Source organism: Carex rostrata, chromosome 6 (assembly GCF_964058835.1).
Source record: "Carex rostrata chromosome 6, lpCarRost1.2, whole genome shotgun sequence".
Classification (NCBI taxonomy): domain Eukaryota; kingdom Viridiplantae; phylum Streptophyta; class Magnoliopsida; order Poales; family Cyperaceae; genus Carex; species Carex rostrata.
In genome coordinates this window covers 5,355,864-5,372,584 of record NC_135923.1, presented here as the reverse complement: position 1 = coordinate 5,372,584, position 16,721 = coordinate 5,355,864, and the positions used below count along the sequence as shown (strand labels likewise).

The window sequence follows — 16,721 nt, the reverse complement described above, 5'->3', positions numbered from 1 at the left end:
ACCAAACCACCTCAAAAATCGCCACAATATCGCCTCAATATCACCTCAAAAGGAATGCGGGGACGAGAATGGAAAATTGAATTTCAAAATGGAATGCGAGGACGACATAGACAGTTAGGTCAATAGTTTGTGGGGACCACCGATACAGTTATGGAAGTTAATCGCCACACGATACAGTGCGGGTACAGTGCGGGGACGGAAACGCGGGTTCTCAAATGATTATTCATTTAAATTATTTTCATATTCTTATCCGTATCCCTCCGATATCTAATTTGTATTCGTATCCATATATGTATCTAAAATTATATGTATCTAAAAAATTATAATGAATAAAGATACATTCTAATCAGTGTCCAATCGTATCCGACCATTTACATACCCCTACATTGACAGCCTACACAGTTTTCAGATTCGTTCTACTTTCGGTTGGTTCCAGTTTTCGATTGGCAAATGATCAATAAAAAAACAACCCACCCGTCTTTTATTGGATTATTATTTGAGTCTTTTATTTAATAAACTGAGATCGCCGTAGATACATTGGTATATTAGCTTCAATGTTTTAAAATATAATTTTTAATATGTGTGATTTATCGCTGCATAATGCAGATACCATAAGATATGTGGACAGTATACATGAATGTGTATTTTTTTTTTATATATAAAATTTAGGTGCTAAATAAAAAATATAATAAAATACTAACCTAATCTTATATTTATTAAATGATAGAAGTTATATTATTAATTTTATATGTTTAATTAGATTAATTTTGAAAACAAAAGTATGTAACAACTATACGGTGCATGCTCTTACGTGTAATATTATTACATAAACATATACAATCATAAATTAAAACACTGATTAGTCCTATCCATAATTGCCTTCATTTTTGTTGACAGGAGGGATAATTACCTAGTTGGTGAAATTGTTGAAAATTAAAATCAAAATTATCCATTCTGAATAATGGCAAGAAAAGGGAAAAAAAATATATCCCCATCTGGCCAAGCATGTCAAATTATTATCTTGACTAAATGATATTCTACAAAAACAAAATAGAAACAACATTAAAATTATCATCTTTGAATCCTATTTCTGGAGTTCTATAATTCTGACAGCAAACTGAACTAGCTGCTTTCATCCAATCCTCCTCTCTATTTATCCACAAAATCTTCTAAAGCACCTCAAGGTCCTCAAGTCTGCCATGCTAAGCCTGATTAATGATCAACAACCAATCAACCAGTAACAATTCGATCAACATCAACCAAGCTCCTCCTAATCTGTCTCATTTCTAATTCGCTCTACTCGCTTTACTTGGTCACTTTCGAGCGAATTATGAGTGAACCCATACATCTTCAAAATTTGATTGTCTCCGAAGTTAAATGCACGGTCCATCTGCTTCATGCAGTGCTCGGCTGAGTCATCCGCAAAATTCCCACACGGTTTGCATCCGACAAAGTGTGTCACAAGTGGCCACCTATGATCACACAATTACCCTTTAACTACACCATTATTATAAGTAAATTTTATTTGATGGTTATGTATAATTATTTCTGTGGAATACTTCTGTTTTGTTATTTTCATCCAGAATAATACCAATTTGGTTTTATAAAAGAATTCATAAGTTATGTTTTTGCTAGAGATAGATCAGTAAATTATAACCTAGTTAATTATTTACCTCCAGTCTCCGAGTCCAGGATGGTAGTTCTCTAGCATTTCCTCGTATTTTTCGGTAGCAATCGACCAATCTGTGTGCAAGTTATAGGCACCCTCAAAATATATTTTGTCGTCCCACTTGTCACGCTGCATTACAAGGAGGTACACCAGTGCCGACTGATCATCTGCTTCGAAAACCGGTCGGTTACTCAAAAACTCAGCCATGCGCTTGCCAGCGTCATCTCTGACTGGGCCTTTGGGCCCCATCGGGGCCAATGCATCAAGCAGATCGAGTGACCATTGGCAGTTGCGAAGGAGGAAGATGCCTGTGTTGAGCCCAAGCCAATTCTTGTCATTGTAAACCTTCTCACTCGATCCCGATATTATGAGGTTGTATTGAGCGTAGCGGTCCCACGGCAACTCAAATGTCATATCAGTGAAGAGTGCATCAGAGTCCATCCACCAAAGGAACTCTACCTTTGAAAAAAAGAAAATAGAGAGATTAAAGGAAAGCTATCATAAATTTATGAGTATCCATTTAGTTGCCTCCAATTAAAATGAAGTCTATTTGCAAATACAGCACTATGGAATAGCATGCTGATAATTTCACAAAATGTTGCCTTCTTAAAAATATAAAATAACATATTAAATTACAAGTATATATTTCATGCTTAGATGTACCTCTGGGTGAGAAAGGAAGAGCGCTCGAAGGACGGGTAGCTTGGCCCAAAAGCTGTTCATCTCTTCATCCAGAAGAGCTGTGTTGTAGAATATATCAAGCCCATGAATGCGGCTGTAGTCAATCTTGTTCTTGATTGACTTCAACAAATAGTGATCTCCAATCGGTGTCTCGCATGGTTTTGGGGAAGAACTGGTCACAATTAGTACTCGTGGTTTAGTTGGTGTCAATAAATTAGGGAAAGCGGGGTTTTGACGCAGCCATTCGGCCCGTTTTGAATCCCAATTGTTGATCTTTGAGCCGAGGGTATAACTCGGGTCGGTCAAGGTACGAAAAGGGGGTTCATTGATGTTGTTTTCATCTTGTTGATCATTTGCTATGTCAAAGGTAGAATTTGAGGCTTCAGTTGGTACATCATAACTCTCATTTGAGTTTTGAATCAAGGAATCATGGCTTGCATTAGAGGTTCTAATTGGATGGTCATTTATTGAATTCCAGCTATTATTTGACATTTCATAGCTTGAATTAAAAGTCTCACTTAGTACCTCATGGCTTAAATTGAACATTCCAGTTGGTACATCGTGGCTTGAATTTAAAGTTTGACTTGGTACATCATGGCTTGAATTGGAAGGTTGAATTGGTACATCATGGCTTGAGTTCGATACAATTTGTGGTATGGAAATGAAGGGGGTGAAGAAATAGGCGGTACCGAAAAAAGTGACATAGAAGAAGAGCCAGAGAAAGGTGAGCTTGCCTTCTAAGAAGAAGCCTCGACGCAATTGTCGGTTCCGAGAACTGAGGAAAGACATGTCAGCAATACTTCCTTTCTGATGTTATTGACTTGTTATGACATTTTCTTCAGATTTAATTTGTAGCTCAAATTGCCTCGGATGAAAGTTGTCATGCATTGTGAATTTGAACTTAAAATGTTCCTTGAGGTTGTCAACATGTTTTAAGTCAACTAAAAGGAAAAAAGGTCGCTGGAGAATTTCTGTTGTTGTCAGTGTGTGCCAGTGGCTGTGCAGAGCTCTATGTTGCCAAGAAATTTTGACATTGCTTTTAGGAAATTATATGATGCAGTGATATGCTAGACAGAAGGCTATAGAATGAGGGACCAGAAAACCCGACAATATATCATATTTGAGACGTGGTGGTGGAGAAATGAGAGGCAAATACATGCCCAGCATGTCGCTTTTGTCAATGATACGCATGTAATTTTATATTGGATACCATCATGCTACTGGGTATAACTTATTGTTATATTTGTTCAAGTATAAAATCCCGACCGTAAAGGTTCTACTTAACCGGGCCAAAAAGCGAAGAGAAAGAGGTGATAATATCATTTTTATTCCCGACCCGAAATGCTCTTTCTAACCTGCTCGCTTATTCTCTGATTGTAGCGGCAGTCTTTTATAGTAGAGAGTTGAGATCAAATTACAACAGAAACTGAATTAGACTTTAATTCAAAAGATGTGTGTGCCTATAGACTTGTACTTGCATCAGCTTTGCCAAACAGAGGGTAATCAATTTTATTCGCCTTTGTGGCGATAAATCGATGATCTGCTTATCACCACCAAACAATTCAACATGTTCAAAAGCGTGTGGGAGAAACAGTAACAAAAAAATCCTTTTCTTTTCTATCTCTTTATTAACAATACGAACAGCAAGAGAGCTATACATGATGAATTCTGACAAGCAACCTCTCACTATAGCTTTACTTTTTCCTCATTTCGCGAATCGCAAACTCCAGAAAAGAAAACATGTTCTTAATTTGAGAAACTGGATAAATTTGCTAAACTACCAACAGTTAAAATCAAAGAGCAAAGCGGTCCGAGCCGAATGGCCAGAATGCTGCACCATATCAACAGCACTAAAAACAAAACAAAAAAGTGCCAAGCAAAAACTAAAACTACAAGTCGTTAAAAATGTTCTCAATCCATTGGCTAAGTCGATGTATCCTATTGCTATTGGTCTGATCACCGATCTTTCCAAAGTATGACTCTGCGAAAGAAACCATAGTTGATGCATCGTTCTTCACTGCCTCGACGGTTCGATAGTAATTGTTCTCCAATCTCCTCTTTATTACCTCAATTGAAATTTGAACAGGGAAGCTGCAGAGGGAATAAAAAACAAATAGAGCAACAATAAGCCCCCGTACACAAAATGATACAATGTTGTTAGCAGACTGCTGAATTTGCATAGTACATAAGGTACAGATTTTCACCAACCCATTAAAAAGTACAGATTTGCTAACAATGCACTGTGAATTATGTGTCTTTAGGTAAGGTAACACCACCCGGACCCCAAACACAGACACATTCAAAAAAGAAAGATGCAAAATTGCATTTCATTTGATAGTATATTTCAAAAACCGTTACCTATTTATAAATTCAGCCTTTTGAACCACCATGTTAATTTTATGAATGCCGTAGTTATCCTGCAACAGCGAAGCAAAGTAAATACACACAATAACAAAAGTTTAACAGAATCAAGTCAGGGGAAAATAAGTATATTGATCTTTTACCTTTCTCGTAGAGGCTTGCTCTAACTCGGTAATAGCTGATAATAGCCTGTCACGGGTCCTGTTGTCAATATGTGGGTGGGCCCACTGCCCGTCCATATCTTGAAGCTCCCAGGGACTATGTGAGTGCTGCTCTGATGCATCGTTCTTGTATTGTATTACATACCTAATATGTCCCAAATCATTTTATGTTACAAGTGCTTGCCTGTGCATATATATAATCCAACTGAGGAAATTTAAGTAAAACATAAAAAAAAGGAAAGAATAAAATCCAGGTTCAACAGAGAATAACAAGATTGAGCTCCTGACAGAGCTGGTCATGACAAAAAGTGCAAAAAATTAAACATATCAGTACTGATTCCTTCACTATTGTTATTACTTTGTCCTTCTTTATGAAAATTTAGATTATATTCAGCCAAAACTGCCAAATTTACCAACCTGATCAGACACATGCTTATAAGTGAATCCTAAATGAGTACCTCTCCCAAGGGCTATTAGGAAAATCAGGTGATTTGGGTTTGACGGCCGTGATCCTCCCCTCCCACCAGCTCCCGCTTTCTCCATCCTCATTTCGCCACCACACCAGGCACTTATCTCGATGTGTCCAGTTCCTATCTATTGAGGTCTCGTACCGTGTCCGCTCTACCAGGTAGTCGGGAAAAGTAACCAGCTCAGGCAGGGTTACCTTGAACACCATGCGGAATGCAGAGGAATTTGGGTCAGTGAACTCAAGCATTAGTTTACAGCACCCTTCGCCCGACCCCCTAAAGGTCGAGTACTCGAGGGAGCGTACTTTGCAGAACTCGACCGCTTTTAGGTCTGGCACTATGTCTGAAGGTATTTTCTCATTTGACCTCCCGGGGCTTCCACAATACTCCTCGTGACCCTGAGGAAAAATTATTGTTTCTCATTTCTCTTTTCTTCGGTACAGAATTCGTGTTGGCATTTCTTCAAGAATACGCTACTGACTGGTCTAATATTGGATCGGTACAATGGGTCTGTTATTGTACAGGTAACTTGTAAATTGAAACTTCAAATTTTTTAGCCTTTATTAAACCTTATCAATTCAGGTGCATTGGCATCAACCCAAAGTTCTCTAAAATTGTTATAGAGAAAAGAACCTGGTTCACATTAATTTCAGATTATAGTTCGGCACTGATTGCTCCGAACACCAGCATTTAGGAAGACAATACGGTACCATTTGAATAGCATTTCTTTTTGGTGGTTCTTTTTATGCTTAATTGCAATATAAGGGTAGACAGAGACAAAACTGTCAAAAAAGTTAAATCTATTGGAGTAAGGCTTGGGTGCTATGGATAGCATAGAGGGCTACGGTGCTACGGTTCAATATTTGAGTTTTTAAAATCCTAACGGTTGATCCGAACCGTTCATCTTGTTCTCCATATTAATATGTGTTTGGAGACCAAATTTTACATTTTTTGGAAATTTTTTACTATTTTTTTAGCTAGGTAGAAAATCACTTGATCTAAAAAATTCTGCACCATTCAGATATTTGATTTTCTACCTATCTAAAAAAATTCCAAAAAATGTAAAATTTGGTCTCCAAACACTTATTAATATAGAGAACAAGATGAACGGTTCAGATCGACCATTAGGATTTTGAAAACTCGAATATTAAGCCGTAGCACCGTGGCCTCTATGCTATCCATAGCACCCAAGCCTTACTCAATCTATTGTTCCTTCCATATTACAGATTTGTTATACCTAGAAAACAAGTCAATTTGTTCTACCTATGCTTAATAAAAACTTTGATACCTGTCTCAAATACGCAACCTCATCGCCTTTTTGAGGAATATAACGATAGCTCTCCTCATGCTCTAACAACATCAACCATGATAGCTTTCTTGCCGGCTGATTCCTCCTATCAAACTGTCTTGGCTCAATATACCCTGAAACCTCCCTTCTATTCCTAGCCGGCCTCAAATTGATGCCTGATTTTGAAGGAGACGTCCAGTCATTGGATCCCATTCGGGCCTGACGCTCCGAGTGCGACCTCCGTCCACTGGTCGATGCTTCATAATAAGTGTTATTATGCCTAGATCTTAAGCTACGCTCTCTTAACCGTGTCCCGTGATGGGATCCTTCATCTGCACCAGCATCATAATCCGCATCATCTCTACTATGGTTTGAGTTTGAGGTACTCTCCTCCATATCATATTCATTATCATCAGGCTTCCTCTTCTTTGATGGTCTTGACCTGGTGTAGACCACAGGCACCTTGGAATCGGCTTCCACACCCGTTTCTTCAGATAACCTATTATCTATCTTGATACTTGCTATATCATGTTGAGCATTGGCAACTTCATCTTCAATTTTTGGCATTTTGTTCCCTGAACCACGAGCCTTAACTTTTAGTCTCTTGTATATAATTGGCTGAGAACTGGACCCTGCTTGCTGCTTGGTACCAATACTCATTCCTCCATGTGGTACTGCATTTGATTCCATATCCTCATCAATCCCTCTAGATTCCTCTACATTTGTACTTGTTATCGTGTCTGCAGCCGGTTTATTCTCATTGGTGGGTCCGCTATCTTCAGGCACTTTTGGTCTTTTAGAGGAGGACCTTTGGTTAACCTTTCCCCATCGGATTTTACTGCTATGGGCCACCAAAGGCGTGCTGGGTTCTTCACTTTCCGTACCACAGGAAGACCGTCTTGTCTGGGGTTCGGCCTCTGCCATAGCAAACTCATCATAATTTAGTTCACCCTCAGGTTTGGATTCCAATTCAGGTCCCAGTTCAGTTTTTGATTCCACTTTGGGTTCTGGTTGTGCTTCTTGTTTGGGTTCAATTATAACGGCTGAAGTAGATGCTACCTCATTTTTTAAGGACTCTGCCTTCACTGTTTCCAAGGCATTAACCACATTTGAATTGCGATGAGGAAGTTTCAGAATCAATCTCCTCCCAGTCTGAGAAGTCGTCCCACCATTCTGAGTGTAACCCTCTCTCTCCTGTACATGCTTCTTCAGCTCATAACTGAGCATAGAACTGCTTTGAGATTCTTTTCCCTTTAATTCTGGAATCATGGAATCACTTTCAGAATAACTACTTTCGGAATCTTCTTCTCCCTCCTCTTCATCCTCTTCTGCATCACTGGAGGCTCCAGTTATCTTAGAGAAAAGGCTGAGGGCATTGCGTGCAGCTCGTCTCTGCGGCCGTAACTCCCTGGATTTGGGGGATTTCTTTCTCGGACGTACACGGCCAACATGCTTTGATTTCCTTGTCTTGTGGGCCCTTGATTGACCTACTGCCACTGGCTCCTCAGGTTCCTCCAAATTTCTTCTTTTTACTCGCCTCCCAGATGAAGTAACAAGCTCAGCCTAGACGACAAACAGAAAAAATCATAAGTAACATGTCCTTCCTTGAGAAACTTAAAACTCAGTCCTGACCTAACATCAAATAAAATTAAAGTAAAACCAGTTCCTTATTTCACCTAAGTAATCAGCAGACACAATACCCAAAAAAAAAAAAAAAATCACATCTGATACCAGGAGAACCCCCCCACCCCCGCCCACACAAAACAGCACTCAGTAGACACAGATATAATGGACACAAGTCACATCCATCATTCCTTACCTCAGATTTATGGTTCTTCCTCCTAGACCTCCTCAATCCTGCCTTACCAGCACTAGGATTTGCCACACCTGCATCTACATCATCACTATACTCTGATTCATCGGATGAATTAATGCTTAGGATCTCTTGCTCCTCCCCCTCGCTCTCATATTCATCCGTTAGATTATACTCTGAGTCGCTTAAATCCTCATCAGTCTGCCCCTCGACTACCTGCTGTTCCCAGTCAATGACATCAGCAATTTCAGGTAATGGCTCGGCCCACCTCTCTAAGTCAATCACTGGAAGCATCTGGAACTCCCCAGTGGTAGCATTGTAGGTGGGCCCCACCGCAAAGTTGACTTTCGGGGGTCGCCACTCGATGCCAAGGGTTCCCAGCCGGCGCCTTTGGTACATGCTCTGGTATGGCTCGGGGTAAGGTATCATGGCTGAAAATTTTAAAGTAATAAGATACCTTTTATTACCAGATATAATTTAAAAACAAAACAAAACATGCAAAGGTGTAGGTTGTAGCCAAGTTCCTCTTGCAACAAATTAAATTTTATGCGTGTTAAGTTTAAAGGACTAACTTGAATCACACAAGAGATCTTGCATATTCCTTCGATAAGGTTGGAGCTGGGTCTCCTGCATAGGATACGCCACAATTTTGACTTTTGAGAGGACATAAAAGAGTTTATATTAAGGAAATTAGGGTAGCAATGTCTTAACAAATACAAAAATACAAACCTTAAAAAGGAAACAGTATACAATTACTATAAGAAAGCAAGAGTTTAGGCAAACCTGATCAAGCACAATCCCATTAGCATCCCGGGCAAGAGGCCGGTAATCCCCAAGGAAGAACTACAATTGTAGAAGAATATAAAATGAAATGTAACTGCATCCAGTAGAGTCATAAGCTAATAACTTGATAGGTACCTGATCATATTTGGCATCTTTTTGAGACTCCCCCTGCCCTGTGGCTATGATAAATATTTGGCCAACTTCGTCAGATAGAATAATTGAAGTCCCGTCCCTTTCACAACATGAATGCATCAAAGGACACATTTTTTAGCATACTTGAAGAGATGACATTTGAAAATCTCACAAATAAGATAATCGAATGATAAAAAACAACTTACGGAGAGAACTTCCCATCAACTAGCTTGAACTGTCCAGTTTCATAAATTTGCACTGGTTTTCCCTCCCAAATCTATTTGGATTTGATCATTAAGATTTTATAACACTTTGAATAGACAGAGATACAGATTAAAAAAAAAGAAAGAATGGAACTCACATCCCAAATGATGGTCTTTCCATCATAACCAGCACTCATAGCTATCCGTGGGTTGAAAGGATGCACATCCAACACAAACGTCTGAAAACGAAACAATGGCTTACACTAAAGAGTGAAAACAGTAATTAAAATGCCTAATTTTGTTTTTTTCACCTTTTGCTAGTTCAACTTTGCAAAATCAAGTACATGACAATTAAGTTAAACCAAAATATTTATATCCTTCACATGCCTGTTTTACCCATTACTCTACTATGAGATGCTTAGGCTACACCTTTAACCAAGAAAAAGCACATTGCAACTGTTCAATTTCCAGTACAAATGGTTAATACACTTTAGATACAAATGGCAGACTCACAGATGCTTTGTGGCCAATCAAAGAATGCACCAAACTTCCATCAGAGGCATTCCAAACACATATCCTACAATCTACAAAAAGAAACAATAGCAAATTAACAACAAAACTGATTTAATAACAAACGACTTTTCCAAATGAACTGAGTAAAAGCAAAAAGAAAAAAAGAAAACTAAAAGTAACGCCATCATCAAAACTAATTAGTAAAAACCTACCCATGATGGCAGCAAGTACAAAACGATTATCTAAGCTCCAGACAATCATATTGACACCGCGAGGAGTAGGCTGAAATCTCTGACGTGGGCCCCCTCTTGTTGGTTGTGGGGCCATTGGAGGTGGTGGTACTTTCAGATGATATGCCCGTGTCCAGCGCCCTACTTTTCCCTGAAAAAAAACAAATAAACAGAAGGCAATACTTAGCAAGATCCTCCGCATGATTTCCAAAACTGAACGTTGTGTTTAATTAATGTACAGAGAGAGCGGATCACATGAGAACGACGGGATCGTGGGACCCAAATGATCGCGCTACCATCACGAGAGCATGTGACAATGTTGTCATGAGTGAACCTACAATTTAAGAAAATCCAAATTTCAACATTCACCTGTGATATTCAATTAAGTCGGTTGGCTGCAGCCAAATTGATACGGAATCATTACAGGCAATAGTTTTCAGAAGAAGAAAAAACACAAACCATGAATTTTTGAATTTGGGGAGATTATCTTCCTTAGCAATTTCGCCTGATACAGATCTAGATGGAACGGCACAACCACTGACAACAAAAAAACATCATTACTAGGAACTCACTGAGCGCACAAAATACAAGGAAGAACAAGTGGGAAGAGAACCAAAAGAAAACCTAAATTGCACATAGTTGACATCATTTTCATGGCCAGATAAGAGGTCCATTTCATGAATTGGTTCACTGGATTCTTCAGTAGCGAATCTACAAGCATTCCACACCTGCAAAAGGTGAAATGTCTTGTAATATTATATTACTACATAAACCAAATACCCCATTTAACAAAACAATTGCAATGAACTATATAAATTTACATACCCTCGCATACGTGTCCGAGCTACCAGTAACAAAAACAGTGCCGTTAGCGTTGAAAGCGCAGCACAGGATCTGATGTGTTTGCTGTATAGGTGGCATGGCACTGCTGGTAGAAGGCTCGCCTATCTTCACTGTAAATTGATTTTTCTTGCATTTAACTTAAGGTCTCAAATAGTGTAATATTAGGTTCAGAAATAAACAAAATGGGATAATTACCACAATGAGGGCTAAATTGGATAGAGAGAGAGAGAGATTTAATCAGGGACTACCACACCATCCTTCTCATTACTGAAAGAACTGGTATGATATCAAAAGTTTGATCTTTTCAGAGTCTTTGGCAATTATTTGACCTTGGTCTAGAAAAGGCCTCATTCTACCCTACTTTATCTTCAAACGGCTCAACTAAAAACCCATCCGCATAAAAACAAAAGTTACATCAGTTCTGTATCCGGTCACTACATGGGTTCAGGATGAGATATGACGGGTCTGATACTGAACCTTTAGATCATAAGTATTAAACCAGCCTTAATTTCAAACACGGAACTATATGCCTTTCTAGGAAAGAGTTGGGAAGGGTAGGGGGCAGTATGATTTTACTAACCTGTTGGATTCTCTGGTGGTTTGGGAACGTAAACATGAAGGCTCTGTTGGGAATGCCTAGCATCCCATATTCGGCATGTGCCATCATCTGAACTCCTGTTTGGGTAAAAATTATAATAGCACTTGGTAAACAAGAAAAACTAAGAAGCTTTATTCCAGAAGTACATTGCAGCAAAAAGAACAATTATTCTAGGCAGAAAGTTTGCCTGGGAATTATAAATTCCCTTTACTCCCAGGATCAGATACAGGAATGAACATGCAAGAGCCTAATACCACCTAATTCCAAATTGAATGTTGTTTTTGAGGTACTAAAGGCAGGAACTCACGATAAAAGTTGATACACAGCACTTGGCCTTGGGCTAAATGCAATGGCAGTCACAGCTGAAGTGTGTCCTTTAAGAACCGAAATGGGCAGTCCATCAGGTAAACGCCACTACATTCATAATACGTCGAATAAGAAGTGCACACTTAAAAATTAAACATTCTTTCAATTAAAATAAAATATGTGATCCGCATAACAAAAAACTCACTACTCTGATGATGAAGTCATTAGAAGAAGATGCCACCAAAGCATTATTTGAGCTCACTGCTAGGTCAGTAATGTCACCCTTGAAGAGACAAATAAATGGCAAATATCAAGGATAAGTTCTATAGTTATAACCAGAAATAAATCATAACAAGCACCAGCCCTACTCACTTCGTGACCTCGACAGCTGGAGAGGCAAAGAGCAGTCTCCATGGACCAGATCTTGACTAGACGGTCATCAGAACCAGTGATCACAAACCGGCCCGACCGATCAAATGTGGCTGTAAAAAAGTAACCATTTTTGAAGTGACAGAAAATATCTAAAATGGGTGCGATCCACAGATATCTGCTCCTTCAAAATGTCAAGATATCACACCTAACAATAAACAACTAGAAATGCCAAAATAGTATAGTGCTCCCTCTTAAAAATCTTCCATACCCATCTAATTTAAAAGATACCCAAATACCCCACCTTCTGTTCTGTTTATATGCATGAATTAGGAAGAAAAGCAGGGCATTTAGGCATTTATGAAGAAATTAGCAAATGAAGGACCCTCAAAATATTTGCATGTTTCAAAGGGACTCATGAAGATGTTTCTCAATTCTAAATAAATATACAGCAAACTACTCCAGTACAAGATAAATAAACCCACCACAATAGACAGCATTCTGGTGGCCCCGCAACTTCTTTATGATTTGCATCTTCTGAACTAGAGTTGATGGCTTGGCGATGGCGTAACATGCAGCACGAACAGATGGGGCCCGATGGTGCTTTGCAAATCCACCTCCTATCTCCCGGAGACTTAGTCCACGGATCTGGTCTGCATGCATGTGAGGCCACCGGAGGTGACCTGGCAGTTTGATGGCTTCTTTTTCCTCCTTGTACCTATCAGCTAAGAGATAAATAAAGCTCATTCTCTCAGAATGCTAGATCAAATATACTGAGACAAAATTGCAAAGAAGACTACAATATAAGCGCAGAAAAGACCCACCCTATTCAACATTTTCTAATGAATTGCAATTTTACTCAAGAATATTTTTAGCATGAATTTTACTCAATAATTAAATCAAATCCTACTGTGATAAGTTCATAAAGTCCATACCACCATTACTTTTTCACTTCAATACTCTGATTAATTATATGACCACATAAGCCCCTTTTCAAAAGATAGCAACAACAACAACCAAGCCTTTAGTCCCAACAAAAGAGGGAGTCTTTTTGAATTTTTTTATCAGCAAGCTGTTTTTTGCAATGTCCCCGACAAAACACCATAAAGATTAGCAATGTTATAAAGGAACGACTGAACACATACAAGCAAGAAGAGAAAAGGAGCCAGATCCAAGAAGGGTAGGTACATCAGCAGCATTACAAGTGGGCCCACCAACCAGGCCATTTAATGGAGCAGAGGAACTCTGAATCAACTGTTTTAAAAGCTTTATCAAGTGATCTCTTCCTATATGAGGGTACCTACACAAAAATACTTAGCAGGGTCATAACAATTTCAAACGAAGTCTTTTCAGTACAAAACTCACATTTGAAGAACAACTTCAGTAGACCCATGCAAAATCTAAAATGTGATATAACATATATTATCCCTGCAAAATATGAAATATCTCATTTGTCATATAAGCCGCCACAAGATGAGAAACATCTCATGTGCCCCAGTCAAACATGTGAAATCCATCACTTAACATCATCCTATCTTATTTAAAAGTACCCAAATGAACCCTCTATTATCCTTTTTATTCTTTAGAAATGGAAATGAGCATGAAGGGTAGTTGGGCATCTTCTCCAAATAGATAGGTGACTATTAGCGCAGATATTCTTCATGCTTTATAAGGTTATGTGTTGTAATTCAGGTGTTTCCTAATGGAATGATCTCATTTGCAGGACTATCGATGACATCCAAGGGTTGAGGTCATACTGGAAACTACTCCTGGACAAAGGTATACAATTTTTATACCTGTCAGTTAAGTTTGTATAGCACAAAGGAAGAGAAATCCCATCATCTTCTTCTATACCGCTGGGTTCACCATTTCTGGAGAACCACGCATGGTACCGCCTAGGCAGTAACTGGTGCTCCCTTAACTCATTTGACAGCTGTGTGAAAGACCGTTTACATGGCCCATAAGATAGGAGATGCATGATCATGAAGTAAACTTCCCGCATATCAATATCCACATTAGGTCCAGGATTAGGGTTCGGGTTCGGTTCTCGACCCACATCCCGCTTCGGTATCTTGAAGTTCAGGGAACCCATGTCAAGTGACGTGGTATCCTCGGAGTTGTGCTTTCTCAGAGCCATGCAACATCCACTTTATCTTGAAATATGAAATTAAAATAAAATTATTTTGCATTTGAAATGCAAACTCGTATTCATCTGGTTGGTTTATTTTATCATACAAGAATCAAGCAACCATACTATTTGTTGCTGGAAAAAATCTAACAGAACCAGACCAAAATCACTGAATGAAATTATATAACATTCAGCTTATTTGGTTGAATGTTTCACAAAAAACAATAACAGATATGAGCTAACAACTTTTACTATTAATATGTCTATTACTTCAGTATAAGGCAGTGTTTAGTTAATTTGACTTTGAATCCAAAAGTACCATAAGTGATTCAACAAAATGGTATTAATAAAAATAAGATCAGTTCAACTAAAACCAAAGTAATTAGAACTCAAAAACATTCAACATCTGCAACATAAGATTCAGTTAACAGTATATAAATATGTATAACACAATTCTTTTATACATGTGCATTGAATGCATAAGCATACAAGATTACGTAAGTGGTCGAGGATGCATAATAGATTTATATATATTCAAACCTCTTTCAACTTCTATTTCTATCACAAATTACAACAACACTTGGTAAATTACCAAAATAAATAAATTCATAGATCCTGTTGTCTGTGGATATTTCTAAATTTGGTGATATCAGCAAGATTTATAAGCTTAAGAGGGAATGAATGCGATCTTGTTAAGAAGGACATATACTCTACAAAATTCATCACACAATCACCTCCAAATTGGCCAATATTTTAACCTCAATCAGTACAAGAAACATACCCCAGGACATCCCTATCTCAAAAACACTTACTGATGGTGATACACAATCTCTGTTCTCAAATTCATTTCAGATTTCATCCCCGAGGTATACCATCTTAATTGGAATTTAAATAAGTGCAATCTGATTAGCATGGTATAATAGAACAGACACACTTTGAATGTAATGTAAGATAAACTCACCACCTAACTAGCTCTGATCTCACTGCCCATAGGTCGAGAAAATAGATGGAGATTCAACAAAAAGGAAATTAGGTTTTGGAAAGAAACGTGCAACAAAACGCTAAGGAGACTTACCGGTAGAAATGGAGAAGCCGATGGCGCGGAGGGGAGAAGCACCCCCCGGTACAGCCCTAGAGAAGAGAGGGAGAGGGAGAGCGAACGAGAGACGATTTGGCTTGGAGAGTTGCGGACCTGGGGGCTGGAGCTCACCCGATATCGGGTTAACGGGTTCAGTAGTTGCTGAGCTCTATAACACAGAGATAAGGCCTTAGTGTGGCTTGAAATGTGACGGATCAGTCTTGGGCTTGAAGTCGGCAACAGACATATCCTTTACATATGGGCCCAAAACATGCCAGAGGATTAAGGCTATGTTGTTGTGAAATGTGAAGTAACTCTATGGTACTTCTCATATTATAGAGTCCGGTTAGGTTAACATTAACTTCAAAATTTATCAAATTGATTTTAAATAGTAAATTCAAACTGATTTACTTCATTAGTTATGTATTTACATCAAAATTTATAATTTTTTGAATTTATTTAATACCAAGTCAAGCGGTCAAATGGGTGAATTTTAAAGTTAATTTTAATATTTATTTTTCGATATTCTTATCACTTGATTTGATACTAAAATAACTCGAAAATATAAAAAAATGTATCTAAACGCATCACTCATAAAGTAAATTGGTTTCAACAGTTTAGATTAGTCGTTTGAAGTATATTCAATTGATATTGAAGTTAGTGTCATATGACACCGATGTTATACTAGCCTGACTCTATTTTATATTTTGTTTGATAGTTGAAATTATAATTTAAATTAATTCACTTAGTGGAGTAAAATATTGGAAAATGTATCTCTTTTTTATAATAGTGAAACAACATTACAAGCAAAGTAAGTGTAGCGTAAATTAATGCACCTAAAGTCCTAAATAGATGAAATAAATTACTCTGGATTAAGTCACTTTTTACTCTACCTTACTCTTCCTATTTTACTTATTTAATTATTTTAAATATAAATTAAAAGGTTTACTTCACCTATTACTCCACAATCAAACATGACCTTAATATTTGATTAATGATAAGTTTCTTTTTTTTTCCTTTTGAACAATTAATGACAGTTGCCACGTCAGGTTAACATGGCCTTAGTATTTAATATCAAGTTTCTCATTGTCTCAGCTA

At 38.1% G+C, this 16,721-nt stretch overlaps 2 protein-coding genes across 3 annotated transcripts; both read right to left on the bottom strand.

Moving 5' to 3' along the window:
- Window positions 1-1,006: 1,006 nt before the first annotated feature.
- LOC144555789 (putative xyloglucan 6-xylosyltransferase 1) lies at window positions 1,007-3,318 on the bottom strand. Its single transcript, XM_078304215.1, has 3 exons — window positions 2,333-3,318; window positions 1,674-2,128; window positions 1,007-1,472 (listed from the first exon to the last, which is right to left on the bottom strand). The coding sequence occupies exons 1-3, from the start codon at window positions 3,137-3,139 to the stop codon at window positions 1,271-1,273; spliced, it is 1,464 nt and encodes a 487-aa protein (XP_078160341.1). The 5' UTR covers window positions 3,140-3,318; the 3' UTR covers window positions 1,007-1,270.
- Window positions 3,319-3,944: 626 nt separating this feature from the next.
- LOC144555180 (uncharacterized) lies at window positions 3,945-15,761 on the bottom strand. Of its 2 annotated transcripts, XM_078303425.1 has the most exons (25): window positions 15,621-15,761; window positions 14,214-14,570; window positions 13,563-13,717; window positions 12,903-13,142; window positions 12,421-12,530; window positions 12,254-12,331; window positions 12,050-12,156; window positions 11,725-11,819; window positions 11,127-11,254; window positions 10,926-11,029; window positions 10,761-10,838; window positions 10,557-10,635; window positions 10,284-10,452; window positions 10,072-10,142; window positions 9,717-9,797; window positions 9,562-9,632; window positions 9,359-9,455; window positions 9,224-9,283; window positions 9,013-9,067; window positions 8,447-8,871; window positions 6,628-8,190; window positions 5,331-5,737; window positions 4,855-5,017; window positions 4,709-4,767; window positions 3,945-4,441 (listed from the first exon to the last, which is right to left on the bottom strand). In XM_078303425.1, the coding sequence occupies exons 2-25, from the start codon at window positions 14,552-14,554 to the stop codon at window positions 4,240-4,242; spliced, it is 4,938 nt and encodes a 1,645-aa protein (XP_078159551.1). In that variant the 5' UTR covers window positions 14,555-14,570; window positions 15,621-15,761; the 3' UTR covers window positions 3,945-4,239. The 2 variants fall into 2 exon arrangements, with proteins under 2 accessions (XP_078159551.1, XP_078159552.1); XM_078303426.1 differs by lacking the exons at window positions 3,945-4,441; window positions 4,709-4,767 and having other exon boundaries at window positions 4,879-5,017; window positions 5,290-5,737.
- Between the last annotated feature and the right edge of the window lie 960 nt (window positions 15,762-16,721).

What these genes read in the sequence shown, in the direction of transcription:
- LOC144555789 (XM_078304215.1), bottom strand. Translation starts at nt 3,139, where the DNA reads ATGTCTTTCCTCAGTTCTCGGAACCGACAATTGCGTCGAGGCTTCTTC. An exon ending in TCTTCCTTTCTCACCCAGAG is followed by an intron (nt 2,129 to 2,332) that starts GTACATCTAAGC and finishes TTTTTTTCAAAG; the next exon opens with GTAGAGTTCCTTTGGTGGAT. An exon ending in CCTGGACTCGGAGACTGGAG is followed by an intron (nt 1,473 to 1,673) that starts GTAAATAATTAA and finishes GTGTGATCATAG; the next exon opens with GTGGCCACTTGTGACACACT.
- LOC144555180 (XM_078303425.1), bottom strand. Translation starts at nt 14,554, where the DNA reads ATGGCTCTGAGAAAGCACAACTCCGAGGATACCACGTCACTTGACATG. An exon ending in ACCACCAGAGAATCCAACAG is followed by an intron (nt 11,255 to 11,724) that starts GTTAGTAAAATC and finishes ATCAATTTACAG; the next exon opens with TGAAGATAGGCGAGCCTTCT. An exon ending in AAGGCTGAATTTATAAATAG is followed by an intron (nt 4,442 to 4,708) that starts GTAACGGTTTTT and finishes TTCCCTCTGCAG; the next exon opens with CTTCCCTGTTCAAATTTCAA.